Source organism: Glycine soja, chromosome 15 (genome assembly GCF_004193775.1).
Source record: "Glycine soja cultivar W05 chromosome 15, ASM419377v2, whole genome shotgun sequence".
Lineage (NCBI taxonomy): Eukaryota > Viridiplantae > Streptophyta > Magnoliopsida > Fabales > Fabaceae > Glycine > Glycine soja.
The window spans coordinates 12,928,950-12,948,992 of record NC_041016.1 but is presented as its reverse complement, the minus strand read 5'-3'; the positions used below and the strand labels follow the sequence as shown (position 1 = coordinate 12,948,992).

At 33.8% G+C, this 20,043-nt stretch overlaps 2 protein-coding genes across 5 annotated transcripts; both read right to left on the bottom strand.

Annotated features, from left to right (window-relative positions):
* Positions 1-1,981: 1,981 nt before the first annotated feature.
* LOC114386986 (E3 ubiquitin-protein ligase RBBP6-like) lies at positions 1,982-4,824 on the bottom strand. 2 transcript variants are annotated; one of them, XM_028347076.1, is made up of 5 exons: positions 4,643-4,824; positions 4,323-4,477; positions 2,754-2,818; positions 2,572-2,646; positions 1,982-2,496 (listed from the first exon to the last, which is right to left on the bottom strand). In XM_028347076.1, the coding sequence occupies exons 1-5, from the start codon at positions 4,738-4,740 to the stop codon at positions 2,437-2,439; spliced, it is 453 nt and encodes a 150-aa protein (XP_028202877.1). In that variant the 5' UTR covers positions 4,741-4,824; the 3' UTR covers positions 1,982-2,436. The 2 variants fall into 2 exon arrangements, with proteins under 2 accessions (XP_028202877.1, XP_028202875.1); XM_028347074.1 differs by having other exon boundaries at positions 2,572-2,664; positions 4,643-4,821.
* Positions 4,825-7,143: 2,319 nt separating this feature from the next.
* Positions 7,144-19,610, bottom strand: LOC114387373 (sucrose nonfermenting 4-like protein). Of its 3 annotated transcripts, XM_028347549.1 has the most exons (14): positions 19,456-19,607; positions 18,943-19,341; positions 18,754-18,841; positions 18,093-18,272; positions 17,517-17,654; positions 17,332-17,391; positions 16,927-17,016; positions 12,625-12,759; positions 11,155-11,299; positions 10,910-11,083; positions 10,548-10,611; positions 10,316-10,385; positions 8,736-8,850; positions 7,144-7,879 (listed from the first exon to the last, which is right to left on the bottom strand). In XM_028347549.1, the coding sequence occupies exons 2-14, from the start codon at positions 19,065-19,067 to the stop codon at positions 7,785-7,787; spliced, it is 1,479 nt and encodes a 492-aa protein (XP_028203350.1). In that variant the 5' UTR covers positions 19,068-19,341; positions 19,456-19,607; the 3' UTR covers positions 7,144-7,784. The 3 variants fall into 3 exon arrangements, 2 of the variants coding, with proteins under 2 accessions (XP_028203350.1, XP_028203351.1); XM_028347550.1 differs by having other exon boundaries at positions 17,517-17,651; positions 18,943-19,607; XR_003661298.1 differs by lacking the exons at positions 7,144-7,879; positions 8,736-8,850 and having other exon boundaries at positions 10,315-10,385; positions 10,814-11,083; positions 18,943-19,610.
* Positions 19,611-20,043: the final 433 nt, after the last annotated feature.

Below are 20,043 nucleotides of genomic sequence, written 5' to 3'. Positions count from 1 at the left end.
TATGAAACTAAGCTGCAAACTGAGTTGATCCACGCACTCAATGGCGATAAAAAAAATAAAATTTAATAGAGATATCAGGTTGGTTTGGTGATACAAGGGAGAAAGGAGGATAAAGAGGTCGTGAGTTTGAATCTCTCGTTCTAACATTCTAACAAAAACTAATAACTATTGTGGATAAAAAGAAAAGTAATTTAACATAGAACTATTTAATTAGTGTTTTCTTACATTAGAGAACATTTAAGTAAGAGGGTTGGAATTGATGGGTTGACTTTCTGACCTGTGGTGAGAGGGAAACATGTTGCTGAAGAAATCAAAGGAGGGTATGATCTGTCTGTGCAGTTTTCGTTCAAGAATGCAGGGGTAGCCAGTAACGATGGTGCGGAGGAGTCTGGGGATGCATCGGATGATTCTTAAGGATTGGGTTTCGGAGAGGCCGAGGTTGTCGGTCAGGTAGCGAAGGACGGCGTCGGGTGTCTGGCGGGTCTGGAAGAGAAGTGTCGGGAGAGCGATTCAGCACGGCGAGGGGAGACCCAGCACGTATGTGTGAGGTATGAGGCTGCGAATAAGAGTGCTGCAAAAAAAAAAAACTCTTTCGAATTAGAACGGATTTTATCTAATTGATTTCTTCTCCAACTATCTCAAGAAAAAAATAAAAATTTCTACAAAATCAGTTTCTAAAACCAATTCGATCAGGTGAATTGTTTCTGCAAATTAATCCAACTAGTTTTTATTTAAAAAAATAATTCAAAAAATAATTTAAAAATCAATTTAAAACTTATTCAACTTTTAAAATCAGTTTAAAATTAATTAAAAACTAATTCAAAATCAATTTTTTAAAATCAATTTGATTTTAAATTAATTTAATTATTTAAATATAAAATTAAATGATTAAAATAGTTTGAAATAAGTTCGGTTTATTTTTATTTTTTTTACTAAACTAGTTTTTCACACCCATAAATGAAAGGAGCTCACTTCTTTTTTTGAAGACGTGGTGGTGGTGGTGATGAATTTTGGACACTGATAGAGCCATGCCAATGGCAATGCCTGGTTTTGCAAGTCAACAACCAGTTTCAACCTAAACATGGAAGAGAGTGAAGGAACTCACCAATTTGGAAAATGCATTATGCAGCAAACACTAAAATCCCTTTTTCGTCATCGTCTGGGGTGCATATCTTAAACACTCTTGCGGCCTAAACATGCAATTTTGCAATGCAAAAGAAGGTGTTTGAGGGAGACAAGGGTGTACTTGGCTGTGCAATTCTACCCTAACCCCTAAACATAAAATAAGGGCTTTGTCCATGAAAGGCCGAAACTAAAAAGAAGCTTTCGGTTGTGAGTAATTTTCATTTGAGAATTTAATTAATTATCTTTGGTGGTATTATTTTCTCTTAGTAATGTTTATTTAATTCATCACTTAAACTTGAGACTTTATTTAAGAAGGTTAAGATCAATACTATTCCAACCAACAACTAAGGGTATAAATTAATTGAAAACTAACTCATAAACAAACAAGATAGTGAACAAATACAACACCAATGTACACACTCCCCAAAATAGAAAAAAGTATCTCAAAACAAAGCATTTCAAAATTATCGCGTGGCTAAAAAATAACAAACAATCCTTCAATGATAAAGAAGAGATAGATTGTGAAACCAATAAAGAATAATCTTTTAAATTATCACGTCGTCTTTTGGTCACTGCCTCTTCTTCCTATGCACCGTGCCTCCCTTGCCACCTACATGCTCCCACCACACCAATCACCATTCCAAATCACCTTCCTCCACCTTCAAAATCCACAAACACCAAAGAAGCAACAACAATGGCACACTTGATAGCTTTTAAGTTGAGGTTGGCGAAGGAGTAAACGCAGTAGGTGTCAATTTGCCATTGAATCACGTTCAACCTCAAAGCTCCTTCTCAGAAAACTCAGGTTCAAGGTGCTTTGAAACACATGATTCGTGTAAAACAAACACACTAAATCAAAATTAGAGGGTTTTTGTTTATTCCTCTTACAAAACTAAAATAAAAGCCATAACGTATTAACAAAAACAGACAAACAAGGGATAAAATAAAAGAGGGGGTGGACAAATGAAAGTGTTTTATCCCGGTTGAAATTGAATGTTTACAAATTACAACAACGATTTTAAATAGCATCACCCTACCCGCATTTAATGTGGAAATTAGAGTTGTTTCAACAATAATTCCCTCCACCTTCACACCTTGAAAGAATCTAACAAAAAATTATAAAAAAACAAAAAGGTTCTTGATCTATGTTGTAGCTTGTTGGAAAGGTCGATCCAATCAAAAGCTCCTGCACAACATTGCATCTATGACTCCATGTTACTTGTAACTAGGAAATTTGGGCAAGGAAAGAAACCATGGCAAAAAAATTTTTGGCCCCAATCCTCTTTAAAAAATTTGCTAGTACAAATAAGGTCAGAATTTAAACTTCTGTTTAGGTTTTTTCACCACTGCACATCCTGGGTCCTCTGAATTCTGCAGCAAAACAAACCTCGTTACGAATTGTAAAAGTCTCTAGGAAAATAACTAGTCACATTAACAAGTAGTGACCTTTCGTTTTTTGTTTTTCTTTTTCTCCTTCTTTTTCTTCTTCTTCTTGCTTTCCTTTACCTCAGATAGTTCATTCTGTTCTTCACTAGAATCCTATCAAGTTCAGAAACAAACAGAGAAAGTGGAAAAGGCAGATATCTCAACAACTATCCAGACACCATTAACAGTAATTAAGTAAGAACCTTAGAATCAGAGTCGCCAAAGGAGTCCACATGCCGAACATTTCTTTGTGAATTAGAAGCACCACCTAAAGTTGAAGGGAATCATAAAAAATTACACTAAATAACTCCTCTATTACATATTTTCATTAAATAATGGAAGAAAACCACCATTAATTTTTTACTATACACGACCAAGAAGATAAGTATATGGAGATATAAGGTTGGCTGAGTGGTTGAGAAAGAAGGGAAGGAGGGAAAGGTTGTGGGTTTGATCCCTCCTATTAACCAAAACTAACCAAACAAACTAACAATTAACATTTGCTGATAAAAAAAATAAAAATAAGTATATGCATTAAATTATCACAAGCCAAACCAAGCCTAGCCCAGCATTCCCACAATAGTCACTGCAAAAAAACACACTCGACACAAAACAACAGTAGTGATGAAATTTAAATTCCTCATAGTTATTAATCAAATAAATATTTGGTTTTATTATTAATTTGGTTTGTCCGCAATTAGTTGTTTTGGTCCTATACATAAAAATTGTAAGTTGTAATCCCAAGTCAAGCAAACTTAATTTGTTTTGGTCCTTGTCGTTAACATTATTACTATGTTTTGGTCCTTGTCGTTAACATCATTACTAGTGTGGCTTATGATGTTGCAGTTAAGCCTACCACAAAAAAAATTGATTCTTCCACAGTAGAAAATTTTCCAGCAATTTTATGCCGGAAGAAAAAGTTTTGACAATTTTACGCCCTCGGAAAAAATTTGTAGCAGTATTACAGCTGTCAAAGTTAACAGAATTACTAGAAGACAACTGACAATAGAGACAGAGACCAAAACACGTCAAATTTGTTCGATCAAGGTCTAAAACTTACACCTTGAGTGTTGTTTTTGCTGTTCTCCAATCAGAATTTTATGTTTTAGCTTGGTAGGTATAATTCTTTAACACAAACCTTTATTATGTGGATTACTGAGGTAGTTCTCCAATTCTAATTGGAGAACAGCACAAACAGCACCTAAAGTACTGTATCCAAAAAAAAAATCCTTTTTACACAAAAGGTCAAAACAGAAAAGCGATAACAAGTATAAGAACCAAATTAATAATATAACCAATAAAATGTAAATAACTAATCTAATACACAAAAAAGGAGTATGATTTTAAAACACTCTCGGCATAAGACATTTTACACGGTCAACTAATTAGAAATCATCATATATATGGCTTTTGAAGCAGTTATCACAAAAGTCAGCAGACTTAGAGCTTGTTTGGAACCACCAAACTTGAATTTAGAGCTAGTCAAACTTGATTTACAGCTCTGACCAACATGTTTGGCACTTTCCTGTTAAAGTCATTTTGTAATGAAAACATTCAAACATATATCACATCACTTCAAAATTAATATTGTAAAATCAATTTCATTCAAAACCAATTTTGTGAACACTCATTCAAACACGCACTTACCATACATCACAATCTATGATTAAATGATTGTATAAAAACTATTTAGAGTGCATTTTAACTAAAATTAAAGACAAAGGGTCTTACAAGAGAGGGGAGAGAAAAAGAGAAAGAGTTAGAAGTGTTACTTGCATAGACAGTTTCTTTAGCATTATTGACAGCAAGTTCAAGGAGATCGGGGTTAATAGATGCCAATCCATTTGGGTCCTTCAGCTTTCTCTCCAGAAACTTGGCCAAAGCCGCTGCTTTATTCGTCGCCAAGGGTCCACAGGGATGAGCCAACCTGTCAAAATAATCCACCAATCGTAAATTCACGTCAGACCCACTAAAATTGAAGGGGTGAGAAATGAAACTGTGGATTCAAAATAAAAAAGTTTAATCGTGGGGACTAGCAATGAAGTGCGAAATTGAAGATGGGGGAAAACCCTAAAATGAGGAAGAAGCAAACCTGGGTTTGGAATTGGAACGTCGGGGAAGAGGGGCGAATTTGCTGCCACGAAGTGCGCGTCTTTCATCTTCTGTCAGATTTTCGATTTCTTTCACCATTTTCTATTTTGAAGGAAAATCTCCCAAGTCTACGTCTCTCTTCCTACAAATCGTAGTTATTCTTTCGTTCTAGTTTAAAATTTAAATTCAATTTAATCTATTGCACACACGAAAAAAAATTAAAAAAAAATAATCAAAAGTTATTAGGAATAAGTGATCTGACAATTGTGTTACTTAATTAATTTGAGGCTAAATTTTTTATTTAGACATTAAATTATTGGAGGTATTGTTTTATTTCAACACGTGACAAGTGACAGAAAATTTTGAAAACCGGAACAGATTTAATAATATTATTGATAACTATTCCATTAAAAATTTATACTTTCCCTTCATCTTTTAAATCAAATCAAAATATATTTAAAAAAGTCTACTAATATGGATCTACAAAACAGGTTAAAATGCTAAACATTTTATAATAAAAATTTATCAAATTTTTATCTGTTTAAGTACCTAATAACCAAAAATATTATAATAATGAAATAAAAAATTTATCAATACTAGAAGAAGTGCCGTGAGATGCACGAGATAATTGTCAAAAGTTATTTGAGAGATTTTTTTTAGTATGATTGAATTTATAAAATGAGAATAAAATAGTTGTATAATTATATAAATATTATCAATAGAATTTATGATCTAAAAAAGTTGTATTTGATTTAAAATTTAGAAATATAGTTGTAATTATAAGAAAATGAATCTGAATATTGATTTCACAGAAAGTAAAATGTTTCAAATTTTTTAAAAGAACATCGACAAAATATGAAATAAGCCTTTAAAAAAATATTTGTATTTAAAAAATTTATTTAGTATTATAATACTAAAAAATATTGTTTAATATTTCTGTATTGTTTTCATTTTATAATATTATTTTATTTATGATTTATGGTTATTATTTTTTATTAGTTGTCATTTTATTTTATTTGTAACATAGTAGTATTGTATATAAAAATCTGTATATTTTATCTATTTTTTGTGATTTACTTTATAAAGTTTTAATGATTTTAAAATTATACCTTTTTATCATCAATTTTTCAGTATTGTATTTTATTATTCCACTGTTATATAATAAAGTATTTATAACTATATTTAAGGTAATAGGGTACATTTGTAAGTTACTATTTTATCTTTATATAATTACATTAACAAATCACTCACTAATTTCTGTTATTTTTTTATTTAAAAATAATAATCAAAAGGCAGTGAGACACGAAGTGTCTATTTTTTCCTAGTTATCATAATACCAATTCATGAACGTGACATGGTTAATTTCATACAAATCAGGATCTTATTATATTATTTTTTTCTCATTATAATAATCATTTGATGTTTTTGGTAATCATAATCATTTGATTATATTAAAGTATGATATTATTATTTTAAATGATAAAAATATTTATTGTATATTAATTTGAGAGGTGCTACAATAAAAAATTTGCAACAGATTTATATATTATTACTATTAGGCAAGTGATTGTGTGGTTAAAATATGAGGCCTTTGGTTATAGATACAAAACAAATAAATAACAGCATAAATAAATGAATAGAAAAAACAGTGAGAAGTGGCGGCAACACTGTTCCAATTCAAACCAGATTTTATATAGTAATGGACTATGCATGGTATTTTTTAGTAAGCAATCATAATTAAAGTTAATTAAGATTTATTTAATTTAAACTTTCAATAAATGTTTTTTTGTTTCTAATCATTATAAAAACTTTACCATAAAAATGTCATTAAATGGGTAAAAATTGGTTAGACAATATCACTTGTGATATAGTAACATTTTTTAACAAACATTAAATTAATAGTATCAATATTTAGGATGAATATTAATAGTATGATGTATTATGTTAACATTTGACGTATCAATAAATATATTTTTAGTTACTACTGTCATTTTAGTTTCTACTATTAAAATAATAAAAAATAAAAATGTTTAAATAAATAATGTGTCACACGGTATCTTAACTCAAGAGGCAGAACCAACCCATTACATCAAGTGTTAACCGAAGTTGATGTCATAAACATTAGCAAGATTGCTATAATACATTTAAGCACAGGGAAATGTACCTTGACTCGATAAAGTGTCTTGTTGATACTCCCAAATAGGGTAATATTACCCTTTAGAGGCTTTTGACCGCGTGTTATCTCAGACTCATATAAATACAACTAATGTCATTAATGTTAGGTACAAATATATTACCCACCAACACCATGGTGAACTCACCACTAACTTATACATAACTAATAAACATTATAATTTAAATAATAGCAGTTTAATTCAATTTGTTTCAATTCGGTAGACATCAACAGCAAAATATACCAAATCGCAGTTTAACCATAAACCAATCAAATTGAATTCAAAAGGCATCAATTTGGTTCAATTTTTTATTTTTATTTTAAATCAGTTTGGATTTAAACATCCCTAGTCATTACCATTACTTGTGCAACTGAAGAGAGTTGCTTAAACAGATGCCCCATTTTGAGATAAGCACCGATCACTTATACAAACAATTGTTGCTTATAGTTTTTTGTTCACATCAGCTCCTCTAATGATACAACTTCATATGCAACGGTTCTTTATTCATAAGCTACTCCGGCTGAAGTTCTTAAGGTAAACAATCAAACCCTAAGGATTATTAATCAACAAATATAAAACAACATTATTTCAATCTTCATCCTCATTTTTTTTCTTCAAACTTGATATCTTCACAGATGGGAATGATTACAGATGTTGTGCTCCCCCACCTTGCTGGTATCTATGTCAGGAGCACAATACATTTGAAGATATAATACGAATGGGGAGAGATGAATAAATTTGGGGCAATCAAATACTCTGAATTTACAGGCCTCTTTCTCAGCCTAAAATCTTAAAAAAGGCAATAAAGCAAGAGGCCAATCCAATTGTATTACAATGAAATGAGAGATAAAATCACCGTGTAGAAAGCACTTTCAATGGTTGGACAAGTGATGGTGGCTGGTTGTATGGATGCTCTAGTATCATAACCACAGCACATACCATTTTACTTTTCCATTCACCAATCCAAAACTAATCACCAATGAAGAACTTGAATATGTCCCTCAATGAAACAATGCCTTCTACACGCTTGCTGCCAGCTTCCACGATGACAAGCCGCCTGACACCTGACTCCGGAATTAAACAGAATTAAAACTTTCAGCAGGACAATCTTCAAAATGAAATCAATGCAAATCTGGATAAACTAAATCTTAACTGTTATATCAACTTGACAAAAAACACAAACAAATTGAATATCACAGTTGTAACTTTTAGGCTACAACTTAGCTCAACTCTTCATCGTTTATATTGACATTCCATCCACTTGGTGTATCCAACTTTATTAACAAAATCTCAGGAAATAGCATATGCTATGAAAAATAGATTAAAAACAAGTCCTATTACAGCTTTATGACTAGGCCACCTTACATCCACTTTCTACTATCAAGCAACTAATAATTTTAAGTAGGCGTTTTTTAGTCAATTTTCATTCGGTTTTTAAAGCTTAAAAGGAGAAAAATATGCCAGGCCACTAGTGTCTGGATTTAGTTTTATTTTTGTGAACATGAACATTCATTATGGGTGCCATTACACCTGCTAAGTCAATAATCAATACAATGGCTGAGAAAAACCATCAGATAGTTGCAGGAGGAAAGAGAGCTAATCCAAGGTCAACAGAGGAGATTGGAATTACATTGTCGAGCATGGCACCCAGAAACAACATAAATGTAGTATATGTAGTTATATACATGCATAAAGTTAAATAATTCTCTATTCCCCATGTTAAATGAAAATTTGGGGGTAGAAGTCCACAAAATAAGATGTTTTTATCAATATTAGAAGATACAAATGAATGTTGGCAAGAACTGAAAGCTAACCCAGAAATTTAAAAAAGTAAGCTTTGAATGAATACTGAACATCACACAACTGCAAAAAAATTGAAACTGAAAGCCATGCTTCATCAGAAAGGGAAAACAAGCACACCTGGATTTGCCAAGCGTTCCATCACTTTATGCAGAGGATCAGAACGCAAACACATCTGACATCTTTGACTTCTAAGCTCATAGGGACTATATGCGTCCTGGCCCAACTGCAAAGCCTGGACAATAAAGCATGCAAAAGATGATAAGGTCACAAGAAGAAAAACATCTAAAAAAGGCCATCATAACAATAGATAAAGTATGCAACCTTGGTTAGAATACAGGCTGACAAAGAAGCTAACATAGGAAAGGAATTCACTTATTCCAAGAGTATGGCTTGTCTAATTTACTCCATTTAATAACTATTTATTGACATTGAATTTCATTAAACCAATCCCTGGATTGAAAGTTCTCATTAAATAAAACAGGTCTTCAAAATTTTATATAATTTAAAAGTTATTTGATACTTCATCAATCAACTTTATTTTATCGTATAATATACTTCTCAAAATATAAGTAAATGTTGATTATAAGAGTGTGTTTGTTTCACAAATTAAAAACTCATTCCCAGTAATGTGAACATGGAAATGCAGTATTCCATGATCATTATGAGTTTTGAAAAAATATTCCAGGATATTGTGTATTCTCTGGAAAGTAGTTATAGACCAAGACTTAAGTCATTTCTATTCCCATGGGAATGTGGGAAGTTATGTTCTAACCCAACTGTAACTCCCATTCCAACTCTCATTTTTTATTTCAATTATTTAAAATTTTAAAAATATCCCGAGGAATGTTAAAATCTAGCCAAATGCATTTTTAAATGTTCCCAGGAACAACATTCTTGGTTATAATATTCCTGGGAGTGCAATTCCTGCAAATACAAGACCATTCCGTTAAACAAATGCTCCCTAAGATCATATACTTATGAATGTTCAATTTATCAAAAGTTTGGCATGCTTCATCATCAAGGTGATATCACATAATTCAACAGTTGGACTTACGAAATTCAGATTCTAGAATAAGTTATTAAGCAAAGTAAGTTTGCAAGACTTACCCTTGGAGTAAGTGAATCCTTTCACATTTATAATGGCACATTGACTTTTGACATCAAAAGGGAGAATGCCTCAACTAGGCATCAACAACATTAATATTGGAAGAAAAATAAATAATCAAACTCTGCATCAACCATAATATTACTTAAGAATCTATTTATTCATCAAATGTTTGTTGAGTGTCATCCACTGGATCTATTCACAGCCAATAATCAAGAAAAAGAAACATATCTTCAAATGTTATTCAAGATATGGGGCTGAACTATTTTAAGAGTAAAGGAAATTATACATTTCAACAAGAGAAAACCCCTAAATCAAAGCCTTCTAGTCGACCCTATTCAATATGATGCCAACGATACGTGATTTTGTAAAAGAAGAATTTGTTAGAGAAAGACAGCTGAATAAATCTACTAATGCTTAAGATCATCCTCCACGACCCCTAGGCTAGTAGGCTCAGTAAACTGCTAGACCAAATTAATGAGGAAGCAATGAAACCAGAACAGATTTGAAATTTTTAATTTTCAAAAACAGAGATTGTCAGCAGAAGTTTATAGATACGCAGAATGAAAAAATGAAAGAGAGAGAGACTTACCTGATGAACTGTCATTTCATCAAGATTAATATGTGCATATGCTCTGTTCTTTGCCAAAGCTGTTATGTCACTGTCAATAAAAAAGGACAGGATGGAAAAGTTAGATTATATAAACCATTGCAAAGAATGAAATGCTAGGACAATTTAATGCTTGAACCGTAGACTGAGACGTTATAGTATATCAAACAAGGCATCATGAAATATAATAGTAAGGATATAAAACACAACAGACCTCCGACAATATATATCCAGTAATGAGTCATTATCATCAACTATTGGTATTGAGCTTACTTGGGCTACAAAAGCACAGGGCAAGAATCAATGTAAGTAAAATTAAGCTTTTGCTCAAAGAAAATATTTCGTTTACATTTTAATGCTTGAATAAAAAAACAGTATCACCCCATAAAATTCATGTTCCCTTTTGAATATTGATGACTAATCACACATTAAAATTCTTCTCATAGTGGGAGACGGTGCTCCCTATCATCAGCCTAATACCTCAGAAGTATAATAGGATACCAATTTCTTCATTCTTTCTCTCTGTTGCTTTTCTTTTTGATACACTATGTTCAAGGTCAGACAAAAAGTTCACACCTTGAACTAATAAATTTAGGGCTGACGCAAGAGAAGCGGTTGGTCTCAACATTGCTAGAGGCTGCCGATTTGATTCCCCAATTTTGGGCACCCACGTGCCCACAGGTATTGCACAGATTGGAAGTTGAAGTACAGGCAGGGAACTAGAGCAGTGCCTAAAATACCTACAAATGCCTGAAAATAAATTTGGTAAGGATCAAGCATACTTAATAACATTATTGAAGAAAGTTACCAAGAAAGCTTACATTTAAGTATTCCTGAAAGTGAAGCAAGATGTAGTAACTGTGGAAATGAAGCATCTTCAGAAGATGAATGGATAATAGGAACTGTTGAAACCTCCTTTTGCAAGATCTTCATGGCAATATCTTTCAGATTATCATATGGTCCTGCCTGCATCATAAAAGAATAATACAAAAGGATCTCAAATATACTGAACTAATATGGTGGCGCAATGCAATAGACAGAGGTACCTTTAATTAAAGCATACAATAATAATTAGTAAAACCAATCAACCATTTCATGATTGCAAACACATCTAAGTCTAGGCAAAGACATAGGATTACAAAGGCAACTCCATCCCTAGATTCAAAATCCTCTTCCTTATGGTCCATGACATGACTGTCAAACAGCATGGTGGATTGGAGTTGAAGGCCATGTTATGAAAAAGAGAAGCTAGAAATAATTGCTTCAGCTTTGAATGTGGATCTGAGCCACTTACATTTGTCCTAAATAATACCCTAACACCCAAAAGACACTTGGTACTCAAAACATACTGATGAATCAAAACTAAAAAATAACAAAAAGATTAACAAGAATAATGAAGGAACAACATTATTTTATTTATCTTTCTTTGATAAGGAAAAGACCAAAGCTAAATAGACACATGCCAATTCCTTCCCAACCTGAAATAACAAGTTAAAACAAGATGGGCAGTAAATAGTAATAATAATAATTTTTGACAATTTGAAGCCCTAATATGGTTGCTAATAATAACCATTCAAGGTCATGGTATCAGTACAATGGAGTTTGGACGGTAAAAACAGAATAAAGGACAAAAAAAATATGTTGACCAAAACTTGATAAAAAAAACAAGAAAAACATACAAGATGAAGAGCTTGCGAAGAAAAGAAAAAAGAAAAAAAGGAAAGAAGATATTTAACTCAAGACAGGGTTTAAAGAAGTTCTGGTCACCCACGTTTGAGACACTGGAGTCATAATTGTCGGCAGGTGGTAGAATGTAATGAGAAGCAACAGGTCAAGGAGAGAACGGGAAAAGAAAGACTCTAAAATTCCTATTTGAAACTCTTAAAAAAGTTATTTAAGAAAAAAAAAAGTCCATCTCTACCATGATCACTATAAACCACTATGGCCACAAAACGCCACAACGCAGGAGGCAAATGGCAGTGGGCATCAAAACTACACCCAACTATTATGCTATGGTGGTGCCATAACTGCCGTTTAACAACTATGTTGAAAATTCTTTTCCATTCGTTTAAGCTTGTTGCAGACACTACTCTACATCTAACCTCATTAACCTTTTACCCAGAGATAGAATTAACAAAAACAAAAATATAAAATCCACAGCAATAATTAATTCAAGCTGCTAATTATACACCACTATACACATGCATCTTTATATATATTTGACAAAACACTATGCAAGTAATAAAAAAATGGGCTTTATGACATACTAAAGCCAAAAAAAAAACACATACATGGATAAATCGTCTTGAAAACATAGTTCCATGTCCATTGTTCTGTCTATTTAAGTACGACTTTCCTTCTTTCCAAGCTGATATGGTATGTGTTTCAAGCTCCTCTTCTGTCAGATTAGATCCATGATTCCCCAGCTGAAAATAGGACAATAAAAAGTTTCAAGTTTCAACAAGCATTGCAAACTACACATGTGTACACACAAATAACCTTTAAGGTATCCATGTAAAATCAAAGAATAATTGCTAGTAATGCACAATACTTGCAAAAGAAACTGTTAGAATATAAGCTAGTTGTATCTCTGTAAGAATAGTCTTGACAGGTTTAGAGAAGGCTTTTTTAGTGTGTATTCTGAAAAGCCTAAGTATGAGCAGGTTCCCTAGTGTGAACCTGTCTTTTCTTCATTCTTATTGTACTCTTTCTGTTTTATATAAATATAAACAATGTGTGGCTGAGTAAAGTAACTCAGCACTTCTCTAATGTAATGTGTATCTCAAACCCTTCAACAATGTAGTTCTTAACTTTAACATGGTATCAAAGCAAGTGTGATCCCGTTCCATTGTCTCTGCTGCTGCTCGTCATCTACCACTGTCAACCACCATCGTCAGCTGCCACCCACCGCCATTTAAGTTGCCAGCGACCTTCTGAATCGGGTGTCTCCCTGAGTGCAACCCAACTTCACACTTAGTGGTCAATAAGTTGTTTTCCCTTATCCGATGAGCCATTCTTCTCCAGTGAATCATCTTCCGTTGTGCAGTAGCTGTCACTGCTAACGCCACTGGACTCATCTCGTCGTCGCCGGTGAAGCCCACCCCATCAGAGCTACCATGTGCCACCAACTTCTCCAGTCACCTCTGTTATCTATTGTTAGATCTACTTCCCTATGGTTAGATTCAGCAACACCCACTACCACCATTGTACTTGTCTCACTCCGGCGAGTCCAATCCACTAGTCAGCTTCCACTGCCGCCATCGGAGTTGTCACTGATTGACTGTTTTGGACTGCTTTTCACCTCACAGTTCATTTCCACTGTCCTTTTCTTCTATTTCCATCTTCAAGATCATTGTTGGAACTGTTTTCGGTCCATTTATCACAAATACGGCTGGTCCACTACATATATATATAAAAAAAACGTCATATGCAGGTCCTGTCTGCTCAAACCAAGCCAGAAGTATGGCGTGTTCTGGTCCTGTTTAAGGCCTCGCCTGGTTTCTTGGCTCTCTCTTTTGTTACAAACAGCAACATTGTTACCAAGCCAGAGGGTACCCATTGCTTTGGCTTGAAGTCCTTCCTCAAAAGCAGTTGCTCAGTTTGGTATGGTTTTGAATGTTGCCAAGGCACCCCTTCCAGCTGCATTCGAAGTTCCATTGTGTTCTGGTTCTGAAAAATTACAACTTCAGGCCCTGTTCTTTCTATTTTTGGGACATCCTCCATTGGACTTTTGAAGAAAGATTGGTAGAGGATGCTACTGTTTTTAAGTTTTCTTTTAGTCTGGCAAGAAGTGCTCACAAGGCTTTTGTGCATATTCCACTTTGAAGGAAAATTTGAGTTTGTTCAGTTTGAGTTTGGAGTTTCTACCATGCTTGCAAGGTGTTTGAGATTATTCCCTCCTCATTTGTCTCTCTTAACCCTTTGCTGTGCAGCTCCATTGTCTCCTGTCCTTCTATTCATCTGTTGTGTGTATGTCTGTTGTTTAATATCGTTGTCCCCTTCATTCATCAAGAGGGTCTCAAGTGTTTATATTTAAAAAAAAAAAGTCATTTGTTGATCCTATTGTCCAGTAACTTCTTCCTTGTCTTTGTCCTTGAAGCAATTGCTGTCCCCGGGGTTCAATCTGGTCAAGAACCCCTACTATATATTAAAAAAAAAATCATTAAGCTTCTATCCATGGTGGTTAAGCATTGATGTCAAGCTTCTACCATGGATGGTTAAACATTGGTGTGTTGCTTCTGCCTTTATGGTGGTTAAGCATTCAAATATTGTGTTTTGCTTCTGTCTTGAGTGGTTAAGCACCATGTTTAGCTTCTGCTCTTGATGGTTAAGCTTTGTTGATTCTGCCTATAAGGTGGTTAAGCACTTGTTGTTGGTTCGCTTCTGTCTTGAGTGGTTAAGCATCATGTTTGGCTTATGCTCTGGATGGTTAGGCTTTGTTGCTTCTACCTATATGATGGTTAAGTACTTGTTGTTGGCTTGCTTCTATCTTGAGTGGTTAAGCATCATGCGTAGCTTCTGCTCTTGATGATTAAGTTTGGTTTGCTTCTACCTTTTAGGTGGTTAAGTGGTTAAGCATTGTGTTGTGGCTTCTGCTTAATGGTTAAGCATATTCCAATTGTCTTTGAATGTTTTCAGTCATTGTCAATCTGTTGCCAGGGGGAGTGTGTTGGTTGTCTCCTAATCAGTACTAATCATTTTGAAGGCCAGCCCCATTGTGTTATCTGAATTTGAGGATCCCTCCTTGTTTTGGTCTGAGGAAGTTTATCATGGCTCAGCATCTGAGTTTCAGTCATGGGTTTCAATCAAGCTTCACCGCAGCATCTAACTTAGAAGAAGAATCGTCAACCCACACTGGAGTTCTCTAGCTTGGCGTTTTTTTGAAGACCAGCCCCGTTGTGTTGTTATCTGAGATTGAGATCCCTCCTTGTTTTGGTCTGAGGAAGTTCATAATGGCTCAGCATCTGAGTTTCAGTCATGGGTTTCAATCAAACTCCACCGCAGCATCTAACTTAGAAGAAGAATCTTGGAGTTGTTTTTTTTACTTTCTGATGCTTCAGCTCATGTTCCAAGCTTGGAGCATTTAATTTATATGCTCCAGCTTGAGGGGGAGAGTTAGAATATAAGCTAGTTGTATCTTTGTAAGGTTTAGAAAAGGCTGTTTTTAGTGTGTAATCTGAAAAGCCTAAGTAGGAGCAGGTTCCCCGGTCTGAACCTGTCTTTTCTTCTTTCTTATTGTACTCTTTCTGTTTTATATAAATATATACAATGTGTGGCTGAGTAAAGCAACTCGGCACTTCTCTAATGTAATGTGTATCTCAAACCCTTCAACAATATAGTTCTTAACTTTAAGAGAAACAAAGCTATATATTCTACTAATCATCAACATCAACAGTGGTAAGTTAAAAAAAACATTTTTTTTCTTATTAATAGTAAACAAACAAATTTAAAAGCAGTCTCTCAAGTTAGGATTCTTAGGCAGTGTTTGGCCTGATTTTTCTGGTCATCTCTTCTTCATAAAAGTAGAAGCTCCTCCAATTAGCTTTTGTGAAAGCCCTGTTTATTTCTTTAGTTCACTAAAAAGAGATACTGTTATTCTTTGGAGCTTCCCTGAAAATGGACCTAAAAATGTGTTTGGCCCAGCTTCTCCTTTTAATCAAGAAGAGAAGCTCAAAAAGAGTTGAGCCAAATGACAGTTTAATAAGCACCTTGTTTCAAGGTCACTGCTTTTGCAGCAATGGTGAGACTATGTAATAATTGTATCGTATGATCTTCATATAATTACAAGGATAAACTATGAATATTGCAGCAAAAAGACAGAGTGGTCTGAAAATTATGCAATTCAAATGAGCAGTTTAACCATACTGCAAAATCTTGAAATTGATTTTCAACAACTATTTCTGGTACCCAGATCATATTATACTGGAAAGTGCTAAAATTAAATATCAATATCAACATATTCAAGAGTTAAAAACTTCTTCAATGAGCATTGTAATTGTGCATATCAAATGTTAGAATTGTCAAGGAAGAGAAAAAGAAGATTTAAAACTTTGAAGTGGCATTTTACACACTAATTCATTGTATCCATAAGCAACATCAAATAATTTCAAATTAAAAAAAGAGAAAGAGTCATAGCAACAAGTTGGTTTGTGCAAACAGCATGCAGAATTGATCAATATGTATATACACTTCCAATTGCTCAAACATTATGAAAATTTCTACATTTTTAGTAATTTGGTCCTACCAATCACTGATGTCAAATCTGAGCAAATATTTCTGGCAAGAAATTTATTGCACAAGACACTTGTTCAGTCATACAAGTAGACTGTTTGGTTGGAATATGAAGCAACTAGCTTTCAATAACAAAAAAATACAGGTTTTTCACTCATTTTTCTTGCCTTTTCCTTTTATTACCAGGTTTTGTAACTTGTCATACCTACTCTATCTATATGACATATAATAGCTTTTCTGTCACAGCATCGCAAATCATCACCATAAAAGCCTTGTATTCAGAAAACTTGCCAATACAAAGAAATAATGATCCTAAACTAATGGCACCTCTGTTAAAATTAAAATAAATATAAAAGAAATACCTCTCTTAAAATTAAAATAAAATCCAAAGCACTAAGAACACCAACAAATTGCCCTTTGCAGAAGTCCCAAAGAGGAGCCATGAAAATTCCCTGCAAATTATCCAGATCAGAAAAATTGCATCAAATTTCTAATCAGCAATTCACTCTAAAACTAAGAAAGCTAATGCATATAAAGGAATAAGGATTAAGGAAAAGGCTTAAAATCATTGTCAAAGCAAAGATTCTAAAATAACAGATCAAATTCCATAGAACAATTCAAAAGCATGAGCTTATTCTCACCTATTTATCAGGGTAAAAGCATTTAAAATGGCACCAATTCAATATGTTTAGCAAAAATTACTCAATATATGCTTAAAGGACTCTGGAAACTTTCATTGCATCTGAGGAAAAAAAAAAATTAGCTACCTGCTCATGCAATATATGAAATGCCTGTTTCACGGGTAGATCAACATCCAAAGCAACAACCTGTGGCCAGGAGTCACTATCGCTAAATTAGTAATTTTATAATTCAAGTTTGAGGTTTGTAAATTTGATGTAATGTAGGCACATCATAATGTCCAAAATAAAGGGTCAAGGTAAAACTTCCAAACCTTGCCTGACTCAGGAAGTAATTCATAAGCGGTGTGTGAAGATAGAAATGCAGAAATACGCTGACGGGAGATCTGTACATCAGTATCTGATATTCTTGGCAGCACCTCACTCAGTGTTCCATCGGTCAGACGGACCTGCTTTTTAAGTGAACAATATAATATACTTAAAAGTCTGAACAATTAAACATCTTGTGCAAATAAGCAAGATACAATTTCAGTTTTCAGACATGAGCAGAAATCATATTATAAGATGCAACAGAACAAACATGTGCAACAAGACATTGAAGGTCACCAGGTTTATGAGTTATAACAAATAAGGAATCAGAAAGATTATATTTAATTTCATTCCAGAGAGAAGAGTCAACAGACCTACATAGATCAATATTGCTGGAATAAAGATCTTAACATCTAAAATGAGTTACAAAACATTCTCTAGAGTCCCAGTCAGATCATAGTATTATTGACCCAACTTTTGAAAATTCCATTCATAAGTACAACATAGCCAGAAGCCAGAATACAAAGAGCAGCCGTGTCACTAAAAACAAACACAAATGTCAAGGTATGACTAAGTCTCACCATTCGTCGAAAAGCATCATTATCCACATCCATGCTATTTCCAGAAGCAACGTCTGGGGGTAAAACAGGTATGTAGTTAGGATCAGTGGCCAAGAAGACAGTGTTGACTATCCCATAATCTCCAGGTACATAAGGTTGATGTTCATCATGGCGCCATTCTCCATCAACAAAAAACTTGTACTGCATTCAAATAACTTCATAATAAGTATCCAACCACCAGGAATTAAGTAAATAACATCTTTTCAAATCCACCGGTGCATATCAAAATCAGCTACTTGAAATCCCAAACATGAGAACATATCGCACCTAACCTCAAACTCCGATAACAATTGTTGACAAAACAAAATAAAATTTCAAAAAGAAAATTAAATAACTATTTTAAAACAGGAACTACCATTCTAAACCTTGGTAAATAACCTCAAGCACCATATCCGATTACACTTCCATATCAACAAGACTCCATATTAAACCATGAATTTTATAACTTTGATTACTTAGCAGTAATATAGAGTACAGTCAGTGCTATTACCCTCAGAAGCTACAGGAACACTTTGTTACCAAAAGATCTCTCTAAATAACTGCCAATAAAAATGATCAAATCCACAAAACCATCAAACACAACACACGCACCGTTAAGTTAGTAATACAATCATAAACTGACCTGATGGTACCCGGGTGGCAAGTTATAAATCACTTGAAACACAGTTGGACAACCTTCCACTGGCGACATCGGTAGAAGCTCCAACCACCTTTCGGACAAAATTTACATTAAGAGAGATAAGCAAGACTAAACTAAAACATTCTAGCAAAAACATTAAGATGTTCACGTAACAATCAACAAAATAAGCACCTTGTGAAAGAACCACTGAGAAACACACTCCTTCCTCCATATGGCCACACAAAACGCATGGGAATTAGCACTGTCCCTGCCACACCACCCGCATTCCTTGCAGAATCCATGCTCTGACCAAACATTAAACCTCGAATTGAGTGCTACTTTAAGAATACCCTCCAAGCACCACACTTCATCGCAGCTTCTCCAGCTCCCACGTCGCAAATTCCAGTGAATGCCGCGCCAATTCAATGCACTACGAAGCCCAAAATAAAAAGAAAACAAAAAAAAAATCTACCCCAAATCTAAAAAAACCACTTGCAAAAAAGAAAAATCTCAGATTTTGATGCTTGATTCGACCGGAAAATCGAAAGGAGAAAGTGCCCAATTCTCACTGCAACAGAACCTACGAAGAAACTGAAGCGGGTACGGAAATATAAATAACACTCTTCATGAAATTTGCACGCAACAAACCATTGACTAGCACGCACAAAACCCTAACCCTAGATTGAAAAAACTACCAAATTCAACCTGGAAGAGCCGCGAATTTGGAAAAATCTGAGAAAACCAAAGCATAGAGAGAGTCTCAGAGGGAAACAGAGAAAAATTCGAAACCCTATTGAAACATCAGAAGAAACAAGTTAAGAAAACCGAGAGATTTATCCCTGAAGGGGAAAAACAAAAGAAATAAAATAGAAATTTAAATTAAAAAAATGGAATAGGGTCAATGAATTATTGTTGTGAAGGGAAAATTATGTGAGTGAGTTTGTGAAATTGGTAAAAATGGAATAATAAAAGTTGCAGTTAAACTGTAAAAGGTGTCACATAGGAAGTGCACGTGCGGTTCTGTTATTTGATTTTGATTTGATGAAACCATTTTTTTATTTCATGCAAATCAAAATTTTCGGATTTTAAAGGTAATAAGTTTTTCGCATTTGTCCTATAAAAAAAAAAAAGTTTTTCGTATTTCTTTTCTGCTTTTGTGAGTTTGTCTTCGGTTTTCTTTGACAAGTGACTCCCAAATTTTTTTTAAAAAAAAAAAAACATAGTATTCAACAAAGCAATTACCTTATTCATTACATAATAAAAAAAGGTGTTGACTGATTAACTCCATTCTAA